The sequence below is a fragment of the Peromyscus maniculatus genome, chromosome 22 (genome assembly GCF_049852395.1).
Source record: "Peromyscus maniculatus bairdii isolate BWxNUB_F1_BW_parent chromosome 22, HU_Pman_BW_mat_3.1, whole genome shotgun sequence".
NCBI classification, from domain to species: Eukaryota; Metazoa; Chordata; class Mammalia; order Rodentia; family Cricetidae; genus Peromyscus; species Peromyscus maniculatus.
Window position 1 is genome coordinate 8161813 of NC_134873.1, and position 22838 is coordinate 8184650.

General features: G+C 42.0%; 1 protein-coding gene across 3 annotated transcripts in view; it reads right to left on the reverse strand.

The window, feature by feature from the left end:
• The window catches only part of LOC102920016 (uncharacterized), a 58670-nt gene that overhangs the window by 15970 nt on the left and 19862 nt on the right, over positions 1 to 22838 (reverse strand). Inside the window, exon 4 of one of the 3 annotated variants that reach the window (XM_076559732.1) lies at positions 18180 to 19987. In XM_076559732.1, coding sequence (XP_076415847.1) covers positions 18180 to 19987 — 1808 coding nt within the window. Of the gene's footprint in view, positions 1 to 7239; positions 19991 to 22838 lie in introns of those variants that run through there. The other 2 variants (XM_076559731.1, XM_076559730.1) reach the window with 2 other exon arrangements.

Consider the following 22838-nt stretch of genomic DNA (forward strand, 5'->3'; position numbering starts at 1 on the left):
CCATAGGTTTGCCTACAGACCAGTGTGACTCTATCTTGTGTCAAGCTGACCAAAGCTAACCAGCATACCTCCTGAGTCATCTCACAGCCCCCAAAGACAGATTGTTAAGCAAACCTCAACTCTTAACACTTGCTTTTCAGCATATATGTGTGCATGCACACACATGAAGTTTTGAAAATCTGTCAAGTTTAGGGCTGGAGAGATGGCTCAGCACTTACCACCAGTTACTGCTCTTGTAGAAGACCTGGGTTGGGTCCCAGCACTAATCTGGTGGCACACAATCATCACTAAATCCCCTTGCAGAGGATCTGATGCCCCCTACTGTGTTGTGTGGGCACCAAACACACACACAATGAACATACATTTATGCAAGCAAAACAGTCACACACATAGAATAAAATAAATAAACAGCACTAATTAAAAACACCTACCCTTGCGGGGAACCGTGGCACACACCATTAATCCCAGAGGCAGAGGCAGGTGGATCTCTGGGTTTGAGAACAGCCTGGTCAACACAAAGTACTAAGACAACCAAGGCTACACAGAGAAACCCTATCTTGAAAAATTAAATAAACAAATAAAACCATATCCACATAACACTTTTATGTCACCATGGATAAAACAGCCAGAAATACTTTGAAATTTGACTAATATCTGTAGGCAAAGCTATAAATTTGTAATAAAAAGAATCAGCGAACTAAATAAAAGTAGAGAAATTCCAGGATTGCGGACAGGAAGCCTCAATATTATTTCAGTACAAAATTGAGCTACAGATTCAGCAACAGTAAAGTAAAAAGTCCAACAATTTTTCATACCAACCATAGAAAAATGATGACAAAGGTCACCATGAATGAAAAAAATGATCAACATAAGATTAGGTAAATAAACCGCACACACTCTGACACCATCTGAATTTAAAACATCATACAACTGCAATGAAGACTGGACTGTCTGGGAAAGAATTAAGAGATCATCAGAACAGGGGGACAAACTTAGAAATGAAAACACAATTAATATGGAGTTAATTGTGACACAGGAGGCCAGGAAACCCAGTAAGAATGGCCTTACTGACACACGTGACTGGACCACCCTGTCATCTACACGCAAATGTGTTAATGGCACAGAACTCACACCCTGCACAGAATTACTGCAGACAGATCTACCTACACCTGAATGTTCAGTGCCAAGTGCAGAACTTCTAGAAGACACTAGAGACACCAGGGCTCTGTGAGTTAGCAAATCTGTCTTCCCTGGAGACAGTAAAAACAGCACGTACAAGCGCCCTGCACCATAACTTTGACAACAAGGATGTTTCCACAGTTTCCCGCCTCCCATGGTCTGCGCCTGCGCACCCGGGGGCGCGACGTAATTACTTGGTCCGCCGGTTCCCGCGCAGCTCCCGGAAGTGGCATGGCCCTTGTGTGACCTCACTGTGTTGGGCGGCTGTTTCCCAGAGCCCAGGAGGACCCCACACCTGTTCCCAAGGCTCCTCCCCGCATGGGGACGGCGGCCCCTCGCTCACCATGGTGGATTCCCAGCTCGCCGCGCTCCCCTTCCAGCTCCCGGCAGCCGGTCACAGCGCAGCACACGGAACACGAGGGTCTCCCTTCCTCAGTCGCGGAGCCCCAGTAGCCGTCGCCAAGTGGGATCGGAAGTACCCGCCCACATACTGACCGGAAGTCAGTCTGGAGGCCGTGATTGACTAGTGATGCCTGAGGGACAGGGGCAGCTCCCTTAGAGAGAGAGTGCAGTGAAAAGATGCAAACGCCCATTGTGGAGTTGCTGAAGGAGGCAAAGGCAGCAGGATCAGGAGTTCGAGGCCATTGTGGGCTACACATTTTAGCACTGACTAAGGTCGGGGTGGCATACACAGCTTTAATCCCAAAGGTTGGCAGATCTCTCAGAATTCAAGGCCATCCTGGTCTACAGAACGAGTTTGAGGTAAGTCGGGGTCAAGAACCCAAGATCCTGTCAGAGAGAGAGAGAGAAAGAGAGAGACCAGTGAAGTTCAGTGAAAGACTACACCACCCTCAAAGGGTTAAACATGGAGTCTCCCAGGTGTCTGCTCAACAGAAATAAAAATGTTCAGCCCTACATATCCTTGGCAACCTTATTCACAGCATCCAGAAGGGGGCAGCCCATGCCACGGGCCTTCCTGTGGATGGATGGACACACAATGTCCATCTGTCTACACTGGGGACACCACTCAGCCCTGAAGAAGTGAGGAGGGACCTTGAGGACACAGTGCTCAGTGAGCAACCCAGACACAAACCACAAAGCGTGGACTCCAGGACAGGGGGATCCAGAGACAGAAGGAGATCTTGGGTGATGAGGGCCAGTGAGGGGTAGGGAGATGGCTTATGGTGTAGACCTTGTGTTGGCATGAAGCAGTGTTCTAGAGGCAGACAGAGAAATGTAAAACTCTCTGAGGATGCACCGATGTCCTCCAGCACAATCTTGTGCTATCAGAATGGCGTCTCGGAAAAGCCCTTCAGACTATTAGGGACTTTCACTCTGAAATTTTCTCTTTGTCTGTCATGACTTCTGTCAGCAGTGATGATGGCAATTCAACAAATGCTTGCTCCTTGAGCAGATGGGTGAATAAATGAATGCATGACTGACATGAGTGCATAATGAATGAGTGAATGAATAAATGCATGAATGATACAGTGAATGAGTGAAGGACCTAATGACTGAGGTAATGTATACTGAATGACTTAATGGTGCAATAAAAGCATGAATGAGGGGCTGGAGAGATGGCTCAGAGGTTAAGAGCACTGACTGCTCTTCCAGAGGTCCTGAGTTCAATTCCCAGCAACCACATGGTGGCTCACAACCATCTGTAACAAGATCTGGTGCCCTCTTCTGGCCTGCAGTCATACATGCTGTATACATAATAAATAAATAAATCTTTAAAAAAAAAAAAAAAAAAAAAAAAAAAAAAAAAAAAGCATGAATGAATGAGTATACAAATGGATAAGTGAAGAAACTAATGGATTCAATGAATGAATCCATTACAGTGAACGAGTTAATGAATCAGTGAATAGATCTGCATGTGAATCAAACAATACATTAATGTGTGAGTGAACTGGTGACTAAGTTAAGGAATTAGTGAAGTGTTGAATGAACAAGTGAAGAATGAACTGGTGGATGAGTAAAAGACAGAGCAAATGCATGAATGATGTCCAAAGGCGAGCGAATGTATGAATGAATGAAGGCTGGAATCAGTGTGTGATGGATGAACCAGCTGAGCGCTCCTGGCCCCATTTCCTTCTACCCGCAGTCAAGCCTGATCTCCCCATCCCAGTCCTGCCGCTGCGCGACCCCAGCAAAGCATGCATGCGCCTTACCCTACCAGACAGAGTCTGCAAGTGCTCTGGCAGCCCCCTGCCTCCTGAACTTTTTCAGACATCTTTGTGGTGGTATTGTGTTCCCCAAAATATTGTGCACCCTAATAAACTTATCTGGGGTCAGAGAACAGAACAACCACTAGATATAGAGGCCAGAAAATGGTGGCACACATATCTTTAATTCTAGCATTCCAGAAGCAGAGATCCACCTGGATCTCTCTGAGTTCAAGGCCACACTGGAAACACTCTGCTTTTAATCCCAGGAAATGAGTCTTTAATCCGAGGAAGTGAGGGCAGAAAGCAGAAAGGTATATAAGGCATGAAGACCAGAAACTAGAAGCTTTTAGGTGGTTAAGCTTTCAGGATTTTGAGAAGCAGTTCAGCTGAGATCCATTTGGATAAGGACTCAGAGGCTTACAGTCTGAGGAAACAGGATCAGCTGAGAAGTTGACAAGGTGAGGTGGCTGTAGCTTTTTCTGCTTCTCTGATCTTCTGGAATTCACCCCAATACCTGCCGTCAGGTTTGTTTTTATTAATAAGAACCTTTAAATTTCATGCTACATCTGGCACCCAATGTTTGTGGTACGAATTCACGAAAAAGCTACTTGCCTGTGGCCTTGCGGGCCCCAGCCTCAGACTCAAGCCACACTGCCGGTTGTGGTTGTGCATGCCCATAGGATTTGCTGAAGGGGGCAGAGGCAGGAGGATCCCGAGTTTGAGGCCAGCCTGGGAGGCTTGCTAAGAAGAAGCATAGGCTGGGGACTAGCTACAAACAGTGGCAGTGGGACCATGGAGGCAGTGACTGCTGCTCAGAGTTGCCAGCTGCTTCTCATCGTGTTGGTGACTGCAATGATGCTGCTACCTGGGATGAAGGGTTTCCTGCTGCTTTTTCAGAGAAGAATTGCCAGGACCATCATGTTACAAGAAAGCATTGGCAAAGGTCAGTTTGGAAAAGTTTGGCAAGACAAATGGTGGGGAGAAATTGCTGTGAAGATTTTTCTCTTCTAGGGAAGAACATTTGTGGTTCTGAGAGACAGACATTTATCAGACTGTCATTACTCCAAACCACAGAGGAGGCACTCACACAAAAATATCTACAGGGAATCATGACCACGCCTAACAGCGACTTTGAAATCTTCAAAAGGATGATGGGACCCCACAAACATAATTCCACATGGACTATGGTAAAGCCATTAAGCTGATTAACACCAAGGAAAAATCAGCTTTGGACTACAAACTGCTCAGGACAATTTTCAGATGGCTAGCTGAGATGATCCAGCCTGACAGACTACTTAAACAAGGACTTGAAACAAGCCCTGCACTTTCTCATTATGCAGGGACTGGACAAATGATACAGGTCTTGACAATTAACCCAAAAATTTTCTTTTCAGGATTCCCTAAAGTTCTTTTCACCCCCAGAAAACAGGAAGTAATTTTAAGAAAAATGATGTCCACATTCCCAAGAGGTAGAATGGGAGGTTTTTGGTTGTTTAATGAGTTATGGATATTGTCATTGTTTATGATGGTTGGTTACAAGTTGTTAATTGTTGATGATCAGGAAAAAAGCTGAACATGAAGATTAGATTCAGAGGTTTTGTTTAAAAAAAGAAAAAGAAAGAAGAAAATATAGCTATGAGGTAGATCATTGAATCTACTCTGAGAAAAAAGATAGAGGAATAATAGCATAAATGGGTAAGTCAATGAATCTACTCTAAAAAGAAAAAGGGGAAAATATAAAAATGACAAAAGGTAGATTACTGAATCTAATATGAAGAGAAAAAAGAGAAGATAGACATAATAATATAAAAAGGGAGATTATTGAATCTACTTTTAAAAAGGAGCTACTTTTTAAAATAAGATATGTAATGAAAATTTTTTGTCTGAGTTTATCAAATGTTACTGGACTGGACATTGTTATATATACAATGGAGTTTTTATCTGAATCTGTCAAATGGTAATGGACTAGACATCATTAATGTAATTCTTGACTGCATATATTGTATATGCTTATTGGATAGTTTTTCTGGTATTAGTTATAAGCTTTTTTAAATTTTTAAACAAAAAAAGGGGAATGTAGTGGTATTGAGTTCCCCAAAATATTGTGCATCCTAATAAACTTATCTGGGATCAGAGAACAGAACACCACTAGATGTAGAGGCCAGAAAATGGTGACACACACACACCTTTAATCCTATCATTCCAGAGGCAGTGATCTGCCTGGATCTCTGAGTTCAAGGCCACACTGGAAACAGCCAGGCATGGTGACTCACATCTTTAATCCCAGGAAGTAATGGCAGAAAGCAGAAAGGTATATAAGGCATGAAGACCAGAAACTAGAAGTGTAGTGGGTAGCCATTCAAGCTTTGATCTGGAAGTTCCAACCCCCACTGAGGCTTCAGCAACAGTCACGCCTACAAGGCCGGGCCAAGGGAGGACCCCTGGAGACCCAATATCTGGATGGGCCAGCTCTTGCTCTGTTCCTGGACCCTGGAAGGTAGAGGTTGACTGAGAGAGCTCCAGAGAACACCGCTGGACTGCGATACACCTTCCCCAGACCCCGCGACCTACCTATCCCTTCATTTGTACGTTACCCACTAAATAAATCTTCCTTTTAACTACGTGGAGTGGCCTTAATAATTTCACCAATATAGAAGCTTTTAGGTTGTTAAGCTTTCAGGCTTTCGAGAAGCAGTTCTGCTGAGATCCATTTGGATAAGGACTCAGGGGCTTCTAGTCTGAGGAAACAGGATCAGCTGAGAAGTTGGCAAGGTGAGGTGGCTGTAGCTTGTTCTGCTTCTCTGATTTCAGCATTCACCCCAATACCTCGCTTCAGGTTTGTTTTTATTAATAAGACCCTTTAAAATTCATGCTACACATCTTCTCTCTCAAGTACCGCATCTTGCGCCATGGGGCCTCCCACTTCCGCCAGGTGAGAGGGGGCTGGGAGAGGGTGAGACAGGATTCCCCTGAGCATCCTCAGGTCTCCACCTCCTGCCTCTCTGTGGGAGCGCTGATGTCACATGACTCTGCAGCTGCCTTGCAGAGTGCTGGGGTTTGGAAATCACAGCAGGCACTTTACCCAGCAAATGGGCTACCTAGCTCCCAGTGCATTGTGATCCTACCCACCAACATCTCCTCTCTCCCTTCAGGTGGGACCCATTGAAGCCATGACTTTCAACCTGAAGGCTGCGCAGCCCCATGCCAAGTACTGGTGGTTTCTCTTCTGTTATTCTTTACACAAGTCTTGAGTTGGACAGCGGTGTATAAATGGTACCGCTGCGATCTCTCTTGTTCTAAAAAAAACTTGAGTTACACCTCTATGCCTAAGAGACTTTTCCTACAAGTTTGCTGTAGTGGTCTACTCTGCCTTTGGGAATTAGGATGAACGGTACCATTCTGTGTCTGAATTAGGGACCGGCTTCGACTACTGAAAGAAGGACGTGATCTTATTGTCTCTAATCTTTGATTTGTGTTTCTCACTGTAACATTACTTCTAGCCCCATTTTCCCAAATATGTGCTGCTCTAAACCACTGCCGTTCCCTTTGCCTGAGATTACTACCATCTGACAGGTTTGTGTGAGTGTTGGTAACAGTGCGATGGCCACTAACTTCAGGAACACCAAGTGCTCCTCCAATTCCATTTCTTATCCTTCCCTGTGCTGAGAACAATCCTTGCACTGAACCCCGCCCCCTTGCACTACGCCTACCCCCTGGTACACTGGAGTCACCACCACTGAAACTCATGGAAGTTTGGCTTCTCATTCGCATAGCCACAGGACTAGATCTTTGGTGCTTAGGATCTCTGCTAATTCTGATTCTTTAGCACAATAAGAAGCACTTTTAAGTCTGGACTTAGGAAACAACCAAAAGGAATTTAAAATGTTGAGCCTATGATAATAGAAGCAAAACTTTCTCAGGGCTATAGTAATAGCTTCTCAAAACTGCACTGATTAACGTTAAGACTTTGAGCTTTGAAGTCTTAACAGTAGCATAGGGAGAGAAAGAAATCTTTTTATATACCTTAAATCGCTTTCTTATCACAACTTAAACCTTATCCTCAGACCTTACAAACACTTGCATTTACACGCCTTAAAACCCCTTCTTGGAACTTACAAGATTTTCAAAGATTCTCAAAGCTTAAGCTTAAAAGTTACACCATTTTCTATCCAAATATTCAGGAGAAACAGATTATTGTAAAGTGATTTTCTTTATTTAGAAAAAAAGGAATAGTAGTTGGGCAGTGGTGGCACATGCCTTTAATCCCAGGACTCAGGAGGCAGAGGCAGGTGGATCTCTGTGAGTTCAAGACTAGCCTGGTCTACAGAGCGAGTTCCAGGACAGGATCCAAAGCTACACAGAAAAACTGCAGCTCAGGGGAGGTGGGGGGGGGGGGAAGGAATAGTAGAAAGTAACACTGAAATCTGTTTTGTGAGTTTATCTCTCTTTTTGGAGACTGGTAACAAGCTAAACCATGTCTAGACGCATTAGTAGCTCCAGGAAATGAGGCCTGTGGCCAGGTTTTTATATATGAAGAGAACTGAGAAGGCAGCTGAACTGAAGCCTGGGGAAAGCAGCTGGGTGTTTGCTGCTAATAAAGCTACAGTCAGTCAGTATCCTCAGAGATCTGAGAAGGATACATTATAAGTGGAAATATAATCTAAATGATCCATGTATCAATTAAAATTAGAGTGACAAATGACCTAATCAGGTTACCATAGGCTGCAGTGACCCCCATAGTCTCACTGGGAACAGTACTTGTAGATCTTTGGCTGTCATACAGGGCAGCATAGGCCTGTGGCTGCCAGACCCAGGTCTGAGATCTTGTTCTATAGAGGAGCAATTTAGGGGACTGACCTTACTTTGACAAGGCAAAGTGGAGCAATCAACCCAAAAATATCCAGTTTGAGCAGAGACCTAGCAGGAGGTAAAGCATAGGGCAGTTTGCCCAGGGTAAGTGTTACCACAATTCAGGCCAAGTTGTCCTGTGCCATCTATCTTCTTTGGATACCTTAATGGTTCCCATTATGTTGCAGCAATTCTGTTTATTATGGGGTAATTAAACATTTTAAATGCTAAATTTGGCAGATCTCTGAAACATTTGAGAACCATCTGTCTTTTAGATCTATCTGAATAGACAATTTTTCCTTGTTTCTAATGACTTGTTTTAGGATTAACTTTAAAAATAAAAATAAAGCTTATTCTTATAATTAATTATATTAGCAATTAGCATGAATATAAGTATAGTTCTGAGCTTATTAAAGAATTTGATCATTTAAAAGGTGACTAACCATTAAATTGTATTTCTTAATTATCTTTAAAAGTTTACTATAAGTTAGGAGCTTTCATAAGAATAGGACTTTATGTTCTAGTCCTGTTTAAGGTGACTGACCTTCACATGCATTTCTTAGTCATCCTTAACAGCTTATAATAAGTGAGTAACTTTCATAAGACTAGAGAGATAGCTCAGAGGTTAAGAGCATTGGCTGCTCTTCCAGAGGTCCTGAGTTCAATTCCCAGCAACCACATCATAGCTTACAATGATCTATTATGAGATGTGGTGCCCTCTGCCTGAAGGCATACATACACTGTATATGCAATAAATCTTTAAATTAAAAAAAAACTAGGATTATGTAGTGATATATTGTATATCAAATAAAGCTTGCCTGAGGATCAGAGGAACAAGCCAACCACTAGATTAAATATAGACTCTAGGCAGTGGTGGCACACACCTTTAAATCTGGCACTCAGGAGGCAGGGATCCATCTGCATCTCTGTGAGTTTAAAGCCACCCTGGAAAAAATGAGTTTGACTCGGTCTAGTAGAGACACAGAGCCAGGCAGTGGTGGCATACACCTTTAGACCCAATACTTGCCTCTAACCTCAATACTTGGGAGTCACATGCCTTTTATCCCAGTACTAAAAAGGAAGTGGCTGGGCAGAGAAAGGCATATAAGGTGTGAGGAGACAGGAATAAAAGCTCTTATGGCTGAAGTCTTTCAGCTGAGAAGTTTTTTGGCTGAGAATGCAGAGCAAAACAGTCAGAGGATTCATGGAGTTGGCGAGATGAGGTTTGGCAATGGCTTGTTCCTTTGTCTCTCTGATCCTTCAGCATTTATCTGAATATCTGTGTTAGAATTCCTAGCCACAGCTAAATGACAATGCATGATGCTTAGTCTTCCTAGGGCATTATGTCCTAATTAATTTATGTGCTGCATGATGACATAATCTGCACACAGTGTGGTCATGCAGGCTATGCACATACAAGGCCTAGCTACATAAGCTCCATATGCCCAGCTGTGTGCCTGGGTACCTATAAAAGTGGGTCCTACCCATTCTTTCCCTCTCCTCCTGCATGGATGTTCCATTGGCCTATGCACATGCCCTCTATTCCTTAATAAAAATCTTGTAGTGGGTTTTGTTGTACCTTGTGGCTTTTCTCCCATGGTAAACAGTGCCACTTAATAAATAACATTGCGCCACATGATAACATTGGTGCAGAGACAAAGCAGGTCCTTCTGGCATTCTGCACCTGGGACCTTGTATTGGGGTTTGCTTGACCTACAACTGCCAACTTTTCCATTTGTCCGGCCACTGGAACACTTCACACAACAGCAGCTGCTTCAATTGGTGAGTTTCCCTTTACCAGCCAGTGTAAACAGTCCCCTGGATCTGTGCGAACAGCAGAATATTGTCTGGTGTACTTCTGGTCCTGAGAACTGGGGGAAACCCCATCCACAGCCTTCAAAGGCTACTGTTGCCCCTATCACAGACTTAAATCTCTAGCCACTTCCCATGACTTTTGTCTGAGATATCATTCTCAGTGTCGGACCCTAGTCCTCGGTTGTGCCGAAGCAATGAATGACCTATGCTAGCCCCTGTCAGACCCTCATCCTCACACTCTGTATGCCCCGGCTCTCATTCTTCGGCTTGACAAAGCATTGAATGACTTGTGTCCATCGCCAATCCGCACTTGATCGCAGGGATGCCTGAGACTGTAATATGGGATCACGTTTGTTTGTTTGTTGTTGTTGTTTTTCACTCTGCTGCAGCCATGAGAAATAAGGCTTCCAACTATGTCATTCCCATCTATCCTCTGCAATGTCTTCTAGAAATTTGAACCTCTCAGATTAATTTCCTTACTTAAAGGCATCTAAGCTTTTCTGCCTCTGCACTAAGAAATAGCCTAAATAGCCCTTAGATAACAATAAAAAATGGCCACCCAGTGGTTCGCTGGACCCCTATATTTTATGGAAATTATCTAACTTATGACAGACAACAGCCAAATTGGAAGAGTTACCTTACATCCAAGCTCTATTTTTTTTTTTTTTTTTTTTTTTTTTTTTTTTTGGTTATTCGAGACAGGGTTTCTCTGTGTAGCTTTGTGCCTTTCCTGGATCTCACTCTGTAGACCAGGCTGGCCTCAAACTCAAAAAGATCCACCTGGCTGTGCCTCCCAAGTGCTGGGATTAAAGGTGTGCACCACCACCGCCTGGCTCCAAGCTCTATTTTTAACCTCAGCTCTAAACCCTCCCTTCTTGATTCCTCTCTCCTGCCACTGTGCTCCTAGCTATACAAGCTGAACCGGAGGAATCTTTGACTACTGCTCTGGACCCTACCAATGCACCTCTGCCTATCCAACCTCCCGCTCCTTCTCAGGCATCTACCCCTTTGGCTCCTCCTTCTCCTCTCTGATATTGGGCCACTCCAACCACCCAAATCTGGCTCCCACCTTCACTCCTCCTGTCACTCATTCTCAAGCTGCTAAAGAACCCAACTTCAGCCATGCTAACCTGGCAACCATTCTCCCTTTCTGAGAGGTGGCTGGGATAGAAGGACTGGTAAAGGTGCACATACCTTTCTCACTCATGGAACTTTCTCAGTTAATCTGACTCATCAGAGATAAATTCTGCAGAACCGATATATAAGACCACTCTATCAGCATATTAAGAGTTAGTAACTATGTTGAGAGGTTCTAAAAAAAATCATTAAGGGACAAGTGCGGCGGCAGAGACAGGCAGAGGAAGGTAGGCCCAGCGGCAGCCCGCAGAGATAGACAGGTATGGCAGCGGTGACAAGCAGAGGCAGGTAGGCCCGGAGGTGGCCAGCAGAGGCTGGTAGGACCACCGACAGCCCACAGAGGTAGACAGGTCTGGCGGCGACCCGCACAAGTAGACAGGCCTGGCAGAGGCAGGCAGGCCCAGCAGGCGGCGGCCGAAACACAGTTGCAATAAAGACCAGAAACTGAGCTATTAACTGCTGAAGAGCTGGTGAAAACAAACTCTTAATCAAGAGCTTGGAACAGGGACACCTTTAACCCCAACACCCAGGGAAGAAGCTATCTCCACGGGACGGAACCAGAACAAATCTGAACACTCCATCTGAGGCCAACCCAGGGCCTTTATCACAGGAAAAATCCACCAAGATGAAGTCTCAATTCTAAACATTTATGCTCCAAATACAAAAGCACCCACATTCATAAAAGACACACTACTAAAGTTTAAAACACACATCAAACCCCACACATTAGTAGTGGGAGATTTTAACACACCACTCTCACCAAAAGACAGATCTACCAGACTAAAACTTAACAAAGAAATAAAGGACCTAACAGATGTTATGACTCAAATGGACTTAATAGATATATACAGAACATTCCATCCTAACACAAAAGAATATACCTTCTTCTCAGCACCCCATGGAACCTTCTCAAAAAATGACCACATGCTTGGACACAAAACAAATCTCAACAGATACAAAAAAATTGGAATAACATCCTGTATCTTATCAGACCACCATTCCTTAAAGTTAGACCTCAACAACAACCAAAATTATAGAAAACCCACAAACTCATGGAAACTGAATAATGCCCACCTGAAACATCAATGGGTCAAGGAAGAAATAAAGACAGAAATTAAAGAGTTCCTAGAATTCAATGAAAATGAAAGTACAACATACTCAAACTTATGGAACACTATGAAAGCAGTGCTAAGAGGAAAATTCATAGCTCTAAATGCACACATAAAGAAGATGGAGCAATCCCATACCAATGAATTAACAGCACAACTGAAAGCTCTAGAACAAAAAGAAACAAACTCACCCAGGAGAAATAGACGCCAGGAAATAATCAAATTGAGGGCTGAAATCAATGAAATAGAAAACAAGAGAACAATACAAAAAATCAATGAAACAAAGATTGGTTCTTTGAAAAAATCAACAAGATAGACAAACCCCAAGCCAAATTAACCAAAAGGCAAACAGAGAGCACCCAAATTAACAAAATCAGATGAAAAGGGAGACATAACAACAGACAATGAGGAAATCCAGAGAATCATCAGATCATACTTCAAAAACCTGTACTCCACAAAATGGAAAACCAGGAAGAAATGGACAATTTTCTGGATTAATACCACATACCAAAATTAAATCAAGACCAGATAAACCATTTAAATAGACCAATAACCCTTAAAGAAATAGAAACAGTCATCAAAAGACACCCAACCAAAAAAACCCAGGACCAGATGGTTTCAGTGCAGAATTCTACCAGACTTTCAAAGAAAAACTAATACCCATACTCTTCAAAGTGTTCCACACAATAGAAACAGAAGGAACACTACCAAACTCTTTTTATGGGGCTACAATTACCCTGATACCCAAACCACACAAAATGCAACAAAGAAAGAGAACTACAGACCAATCTCCCTCATGAACATTGATTGATGCAATCTGAATACCAAGATTCTGGTGCAATTGTTGTTACATCCACACCTGTGTCTACAAGACCCTCAATAAGAACATCATTTATCCATATTTTTAATTTTTGGTTTTTGTTCATTTATAGAAGTTTCCCAAAAAATTCACTTTATGGATTTTCCTGATTTTTTTTTCTCTCTGCTGTAGCTGTTCTATCACACCAAGCAGTATGGTTTATTACAATAAGAATTTGGTTATTTAATTGCTCTGGGAAAGATTTTCTTCTACAATGGCAGGAAAGGACTGAAATGAATTTGGCATGTGGGCCTGCGAGAGGCCCGTCAAGAGGCCAATCAGGGAGTTTCCCAATGGCAAAGACAAAGGATTACCTAGTCTGTCCCTTACTGATCTACATTCATTAGTCTACTGTTTGCCTTTACCACACCTTCTGCATAATCCAGAAGGGAGGGGCATTCTGCTGACATTGTTCCTTGAAGAAACATTTCTAGGAATGCCCTGTTTACAGTCCCTTTTTAGGTGACCTTGCTTACCATAACTAAAGCATCTGACATTTTTCTTCAGTCCTCGGGAAAACAAATATCGTGTCCAAGTATCATCAACATGAGATTCAATATTAATTTTATCTCTGATCCATTACTTCAAGACTGGTGATTGTGCCTTTAATAGCCTAATTACCCTTTTGCATGCTGCATTGGCATTTTCAAAAGCCAGAGATTCAATTATTATCTCTCCAGCTTATGAACTTGGAATTATTACATTTACGGCTAAAAACAGCCTTTGTAAGAAATCTGTGAAGTTTTCTTGGGGGCCCTGTATGACTCTCGTGATTGACTCAGGTTTTGTTTTCCTGCTTTTTAAAGTCTGTCCCACGTACTCAGGGCTGCCATTCAGCATAAAATTAGGGTGTGGACGTCATATAAAGATTGTCTTTTTTTTTAATCAGTATAAACATGGTGGTGAGCCACAAGGAAATGATATAGGGAGTCCAGCTGTATAAGATACACTATACTTTGACCAACACATGGTCTGGCAAAGAAGAAGACATTTATCACAGAATATTTAGTGTTATACAGCTTTAATATTCAACTGCATCTTGCTATGAATTCCTTGTGCTCATAATTCTCGAACCTGTGTGTGAACCTCTGACTCAGGCATATATGCTTAAAGTACTTGGATAAAGTCACATAGGCACAACTTTCTGCCTGAGCTCCTGACTCTCTTTTTTAGAATTTGAATTGGGTATCTGCCTTTTGCAAATATTTCCTTTGAGCCACATCCAAAGATAGGGCCAGCCCAAAACAAAGCATTAAAAGACAAGCAAGGAACAGCATGGCTACCAGACCACCTGCTAGGTGCCTGAAGCCCCTGAACTAAGGTAAAATGTCCATTCAGTGGCGACCTGGCTCCTAGATGTATAGCTTTGTTTCTTGTGCAAATGAAGCTCAGACCATCCCCTTCCTTCAGGCCTAGGGTCATGGCAGCGAGATTGAGGACAATAAGGCTTTTTGCATAACCAGGTGCAGTAAGGACTGGAGCAGAATTCCACAGGCACACACAGAAGAGAGGAATAGAGATTTTGTAGAGATCTACAAAGCAGATGTCTTGTAGAGTTTTTCAGGGCCAGGGGTAAGGACCCAGGAAGGATAGATGGAGGTTGAAGGAACAGAGGACAAAGATGAAACCAAAAGCATAAGCTTAGTTATTACCAGGGTTATGAGGGGACAGAAAAGGTAGGTACATAAAGGAACTGAGACTCAGGACAGAACTGAAGCTGTATAGATAGACTTTTGTCATAAAGTAAACAGACAAAAGAGCATAGTATACATAGATTACTTTCCCTCAGATTCCTCAAACCCAACACAGCATCATCGCCAGGACTCTGGGAGGAATTTCTCATAGCTGGAGCTTGGGAAAATTCCATTAATCAACTTCTCCAAGAAGTTGACCTTGGAAAATTTCAAAACCACTAGCCCTACATCATTGTTCTATACTCTTGGCCTCCTCTTTTCACCAGGTGCTCCACTGTAACTGTAGCCCAGCCTCTAGGACAGCTGTAACCAAATATTTCTAGTCCTGAGGGAATAATTCTATTAAAAGTAGACCAAGACTTTAACATCCGCTTTAAAAGTGGAGAATGAACACAATATAAGACTATAGCTTCTTTAATTATCCTCAAATCTAACATTTCCACTGGAGTCCAGTTAGCTCATACACAGCCTTGAGCATTTGGCAGTTCCTGTAAGGGTACTGGATAGATTAAGGTTGATTGTTTGAACACAGGCTGTTTCTCTGTAACCATATAATTCAATGTTGAGATAGGTTCACCTTTAAATTCTTCTGTGTCAAAATTTCTCCATGATTTGTTTTAACAAGTTTTTCTAAAACTTTTATCTTGGCACTCAAATTAACCAACCTTTTCAATGCTAAAATGAAAATAACCAAACAAATAATATTCACAATTGACATTATATAAATCCTATTAACATTAATTATCCTCTTGTAAATTGTTCCATTTTCAGACTGCCTAATGTGTTGTCAGAGACCAAATTCCCTCCATAGAAAAAATGTTTCCCATTTTTTAAATGTGGAAAAAATTTCTCTTTTAACTAATTCTTCCCTTTAGGATATTTTAATTGTGCATAGAGCAATAAATGTCCAAAGGAGATTCAAGGCAGCTTTTACTAGTCTGGTAGTAATCGGAGATGGGGATCAAGAGAGAGCCCACCACCCACCAGGAGAGAACCAGGAGAGAAGCCGAGAAGACTCGGCTGTGTGTAGCTAAGGACTGAGCCAGGGGGCCTTCAAGAGCATAAGCAGCTTATTAGTGAATTCATGCCATGAACATTGGGCACCAATTGTAAGAAAAATGCTAAATACTCTTTTTTTTTTTTAAGAGCCATTTATTGGGTCAAAAACTGAAAGATCAGGGAAGCAGAACGAAGCTAGCCATGTTCATACCACTAGAAATCCTCAAAGAGAGAGCTCTACTTCATGTATACACACACATATATGCTTTCTGTGCCTGCCATCTCACTTCCTCTCTCTACCCAGCTACATCACTTCCTGTCTGTCTGTACAAACTTCCAGACCTCTATGGTTAACTAGCGTTGGAATTTAAAGAAATATGCAGCCATGCCTGGCTCTGTTCTCAGTGTGGCCTAGAACTCACAGAGATCCGGATGAATCTCTGCCTCCTGAATGCTAGGATTAGATGCATGTGCTACCATTGTCTGACCTCTTGGTTTAATATAATGGCTGACTTTTTCCTCTGATTTTCAGATAAGCCTTATTAGGTTGCACAAATAAAGTATCTCCACAAGATTCTCAGGACATTTCAAACCCCAAGATATTAGATCATGGGCCTTGTTCCATCCTTCCATGCTGAACTGGTAGCATTCCATGTCAAGGAAGATTCTGGATTCCAACCCTATCCTAGGAACAGTCTCATCTTGTCATGTACCTTTGGATACTAGCTGTATGTCTCCAGACACACAGTTAGGCCGTTCTGTGCTCTGGCTTGCTCACTCACTAGTCCAGCCCTGCTCTCCAGGTACTTAAGCAGCCAAGGCTAAGGGGCAGGATTCAAGGGCTATAGTGTGAGTTCTAGGCCAGCCTAGGCAACTGAGACACTTTGTCTCAAAACACGCACACACAGTTTTAAACAAAATTTTGTGTTTGTTTGCAGTTTTGGTTTGGTTTTGGGGCAGTGGCTCAGTCTGGCTGTGAAGAACTGGCTACGTCAATGCTTTCATATCAGATGGCTCTCCTTGGATAGAATGGTTACTTAGCACACACAAGACCTCTGCTTAAAGTTTTGATAGTGAAACTTGTCATCCTAGTAATGAGGTGGAAGCAGAAATGTCTTAAATTCAAGTTCAGCCTGAACTTCATCAGTCTCTTTTAAAAAAAATTAACAAAAAATATCAGGTCTCAGTGGACATCATGGCATGGCTCAGCAGGTAAAGGTGCGTGGAACCAAGACTGATGGAACTGGTGTGGTTTCAGAACCCAACAGATAGAAAGTAAGAACTGGGTCATACAGGCTGATATCTGATTTCAAAGTATACTATTCATGTGCACTCACAAAGACCAAAATCATAAATTGAAAATTAAAAGAAAAAGGGATGAGAGATGGTTTAGCAGATTAGTACCTGGTGTGGACTGCCCATGACCACTGCTACTTGACAAGGTTCCAGCATTTTGACATTGCAGATCTTAATTCTCCGGCATCTTTATATTTCAATTTTAATAATTCTCACTATTTGTGATGAAGTCTCCTTATCCCTTTGATTGTGGGAATTTTTTTGTGAGCTGCAATGGAAGATGAAAATGTATACATAGGCAGTCCTTTAAACAAAATTCATGGAAAAAATTGCCACCACCATGGAACCATATAGCATAATAACTGCCTACTCTCACACAAGAATCCCCATTGTATTCCCCTGAGTACACCAAGAATAGAGAACTTAATGATTTACTAACTGGGCATAAGTTCCAAGGATGAAAGCACACTGGAAGGAAACAATGGATCCACATCCAAAAGGCATTTAGATAATTGCTGAATTTACCACTTTTGCCTCAAGAAAAATGCTGTGATGAGGTTGATAGCTGCTTTTATCCTGGAATCATCAAGTCTGCTTTTAACCTTGCTTTAGTCTAAACTGAGATTCACTTATACAGTATAAAGGGTATAGTCCTTTTTCAATAAAGCAGCAGCCATGCCGATTCACATTAAGATTGTGCCAGTCTCCTTCCTTTGCTAATTCCCCATCTCTTCTTAGGGACCTGAACCCCTATGGAGCTGGACTACAGCAAGTACATTTATAGACATTCAGTTTCCAGCACACACATGGTAGATCAAATCTGAAATTACCACATTGATTACATCCATATGGAACTGTCCAGTATAAATTTTTTCATGACTGTGAAGATGATTCTTCTATGCAAAGGTTTTACACATTGATTACATTCACAGAGTTTCATTCCAACTATGAATTTTTTCATGACTATGAAGACTTCTCTTCTCCGTAAAAGCTTTACCACACTGATTACATTCATAGCGTTTCTCTCCATTATGAATTATTTCATGCCTGTGAAAATTTCTCTTCTCTGCAAAGCCTTTACCACATTGATTACATTCATAGGGTTTCTCTCCAGTATGAAGACGTTGATGTCTATGAAGATGACTCTTCTGTGCAAAGGCTTTACCACATTGATTACATTCATAGGGTTTCTCTCCAGTATGAATTATTTCATGTCTATGAAGATGACTCTTCTGTGCAAAGGCTTTACCACATTGATTACATTCATAGGGTTTCTCACCATTATGAATTCTTTCATGACTGAGAAGATGACTCTTCTGGGCAAAGGCTTTACCACATTGATTACATTCATAGGGTTTCTCACCATTGTGAATTCTTTCATGACTGTGAAGATGAATCTTTTCTGCAAAGGCTATACCACATTGATTACATTCATAAGGTTTCTCTCCAGTATGAATTCTTTCATGACTGAGAAGACGACTTTTCTGTGCAAAGGCTTTACCACATTGATTACATTCATAGGGCTTCTCACCATTATGAATTCTTTCGTGGCTGAGAAGATGACTCTTCTCTGCAAAGGCTTTACCACACTGATTACATTCATAGGGTTTCTCTCCAGTATGAATTCTTTCATGTCTGTGAAGAACAGTCTTCTGTTTAAAGCCTTTACCACACTGATTACATTTATAGAGTTTCTGTCCAGTATGAATTATTTCATGTCTGTGAAGATCACACTTCTGTACAAATGCTTTGCCACATTGATTACATTCATAGGGTTTCTCTCCAGTATGAATTCTTTCATGTCTGTGAAGAATACTCTTCTGTGCAAAGCGTTTGCCACATTGATTACATTCATAGGGTTTCTCTCCAGTATGAAGAATTTCATGTCTATGCAGATGACTCGACTGTGCAAAGGTTTTACCACATTGATTACATCCATAGGGTTTCTCACCATTATGAATTCTTTCATGACTGAGAAGATGACTCTTCTGTGCAAAAGCTTTACCACATTCATGACATTCATAGGGTTTCTCTCCAGTATGAATTCTTTCATGACAGAGAAGACTATTCTTCCCTCTAAAGGCTTTACCACATTCATTACATTTATAGGGTTTCTCTCCAGTATGAAATCTTTCATGACTGTTTAGGCTTCTCTTCTGTACAAAGGCTTTACCACATTGATTACATTTATAGGGTTTCTCTCCTGTGTAACTTCCATTATGTATTATGGGACATGCAAAGGCTTTATCACATTGCTGAGATTCATACCTTTTCTCCTTAGTTTGAATTCTATGTACTTGATGAAGATTGTGACATGCAAAGTGTTTACATCTTTGATTATACACACAGGGTTTTCCTTCCAAATGAGTTCTTTGGTGTTTTAAAGAGCAATCACATCTAAAGGCTTTATCACATTGATTGTATTTATAGAGATTCTCTTCATTATTGGGTGTTTGGTGTGTTTGAAGATGCCTGTAACAGCTAAAGCCTTTGGTAGATGACTCACATTTATTATATTCTCTTAACACATGAGGTTTTCCACATCTTTGAAGAGAACTTGAAGAACTCAGAGTTGGACCACACTGACTGCATTCATAACATTTTCTTATACTGTGAGCCACACTACATGTGCACAGTGAACCAGAAGAGAGAGATGAATTTCCATATTCCTGGTACTCATTTTCTCCAATGAGAGTTTGTTGATGAATTTCCACTGAAGCTGGAAAACCAGTTAATTGTAAACTTGTATCACAGTCATCATGTCTTCTCATAGTGGGGACTACCACATATCTTTCAGTTGTTCTGAGAGAGACAGAACTACAATGTTTCTTTCCATGTCCCTTATGCTCACATGGATTGTGTCCAGAGTGACAGATGACACACCTGCTAAAGAAAGATAACAAATAAAGGGTTTTCACATTGCATTCCCATAGTTGAATTTTTTTGTGTCATACAGATGTAGAATAGTGATCCATGTTTCTATATCTCCAAGTCACTCATAAAGTGCTCCTCTCAGTAAACTATGCTAAATCACTCACTACAAGAAAATGAGGAACACTAGCTTTAATATGGAAGCTTTACTTATAAAAGGTCTTGGACACACCCAATCTACTCATCAATGTGTATACCTTATATGATAAATGGAAGGCATGGCAGTAAGTGGATGGACAGTCCTACAACATGCCTCTCACATGGCTATGATTGAACATGTGACATCTATTGTGGCATTGTTTCCTTGTCTTGTCCTTAAAGGTGTTGGTGGAAATGTGTGAATGGTGTGGCCACACATGTGGGTTTCTGACAGGTTTTTTTGGTTTTTTTTTTTTTAAGATTTATTTATTTTTTATGTATACAGTGTTCTGTCTGCATGTATCTATGCAGGCTAGAACAGGGCATCAGATCTCATTACAAATGGTTGTGAGCCACCATGTGTTTGCAGGGAATTGAACTCAGGACCTTGGGAAGAGCAAGCAGTGCTCTTAACCTCTGAGCCACCTCTCCAGCCCTCTGACAGGTTTTGAATGCCTGGGCTTATGTGTCCTGAATGTGTCTTGCTAATTGGATGTTTTGAAACCTATAAGGCTTGTGACTCCAGATTGAAACTGTGCTGGAGAACATCACGTGGTCTACCACTACTCTAATTACAGGCAGCCAGCCACCTGGGCAGGCACCATTTTGGCTAAGGTCAGAGAGAGAGGTCAATGACTTCATAGCCATCTTTAGAAAGGGTGACCATGTAGCCAGCTGCCATTTTGATTGAGGTTAAAGATACTTCACTATCATCTTTAGTACGGGTAACCATGTGGACTGGGTCCACCAAGGAGACATTAGGTCTCTAATAGAATTGGGTTTAAGATATATTTCTGTTTGATAATTTTTGTGGTTAGGATACATATCTGTTTGATAATTCCTGTCCTGTTCCTGTCTGTTCTGTCTGTTCCTGACTACTCTCACACCCCGAACTACCACATAAATGTCTCCAGGCAGTTTGTTCTGTTTGGTCCCTCCTCCTTTCATCCCTCCCACCAAAGCTGCCGCCGCCGCCACCACCACCACCACCACCTGTCTGCTAGAAACTACAGACTGAATCTTCTTGCTCTTACTAACACTGGTAAGCTGTAACTAATTGGGTAAACTGTATGTCCAGACTTAACTTACATATGCCTTCAAATTTAAGCCTAAACAACATTTGTCTAATTTAGATATACCTAACATTCTCAAACACCTTTAGAGAACTGACAATATCACATTTAATATAAAAGCTTTTTGTGAGAGACATGCCAACTCCTGGAAGCATCCTGCATCTGTCCAAGAAGATGGACAGCCACAGAAGAACTTCCACCTGGAGGCTTGCCTCTTATGTAACAAAGGCAGCCAAACAGCGAAAAGCTGCTTTACACCTTTAACTGCTGCTGAGATCATGTCCAGACTGTGAATAAGCTGAGCAATGGGGGAACAATTGTCCCACTCTGCCAAGACAGGTAGGCCTATCTCCCCAAATTTCTACTCCACAAAGAATCTCTCAGTTCCTCTGCTCTTGGCATGTGAACAAGTGCTACCTCTGGGACTTGTCCCACAGTGACCATAGAGAGACTTGGGACTGCCTGGGTAACTGGAAATCTGGCTCACTCCTGCTCATTTACTTATCTTTCTCAGATCTGATGGTGTTTGATGACCAGGGTTCTAATAGATTTGCCAGTTTAACAGCACCCCCAATCCCAAGGCTACAAGCACCTTAGTAGTTCATTAGTTAGTTTCCTATTAAAAATATATACAGGTGTGCCTCATTCACAAACTCCATGGTACAGGATAAATGGTTTCAGATATAGCTTCAGAGTTCAAAGTTTTAGCTTTGATGAATGCAGTTTTGACAAATTGACAGAGCACTGATTACAGTCTTCAGGGGTCCTTAAATTTCTGTGGATTTTACTGCTCCAGCTTTTAGAGGTAGGTTAGCATTAGAGAGGATACAAAACCCTGCAGACATGTTCAACTCCCTCCTCCTTCACTCACACAACCTCCTTTGTTCAGTAAATTTAGACTTCAAAATGTTCATGCCTTAACCCAAGGCCATAGCTTTTTACCATGACACCAAAATATAAATCAGTTCCAGTAGTTTTAAATGCACCTGAAGGTACCTGGAAAAAGGGCTGGGCCACTTTGTAAAAAAGTCTGGCCTGATGGAAACTAATATCACTTATCAGAGTCTAATTTGACCCCACCCATTTTTTTAGCATATTCTGTAGGTTCAATCTTCCTGCCTGGGCCAAGGTCAAACCTGCAGGGGCCCACCACATACACCAGCCCCTGCAACAGCTCCAAAGATGCAAACCAAGCTAGGGCACCAACTGGGAGAATAATAACAGGTTGATTTCACCCACATGCCCACTCATAAAAATCTCCATTAACTCTTATGACACATTTACAGGATGGATGTTCTCACAACCTCCAGGGAAGCAGCAGATGCTATGGCTAAGGCACTCCTGGAAAACATCATCCCTCAATTTGCCATGCTGTCTCCCCAAGCTCCTGGGACCTAACTGCTGGTACCACCTCTCCAGGCACAAGTGGGCACCTAACCAGCAACTGAAACCTTGTTTCCAAGATGTCCCAATTAAGGGCATATCTGCCCTCATGCCTCACTCATTCACCCTTGACTCTTTTGTACAATCAGGACTCTTCTCAGTTCCATTCTTTCTGGCAGTCTTCCTACTACCAATGGGTAGCCCCATTC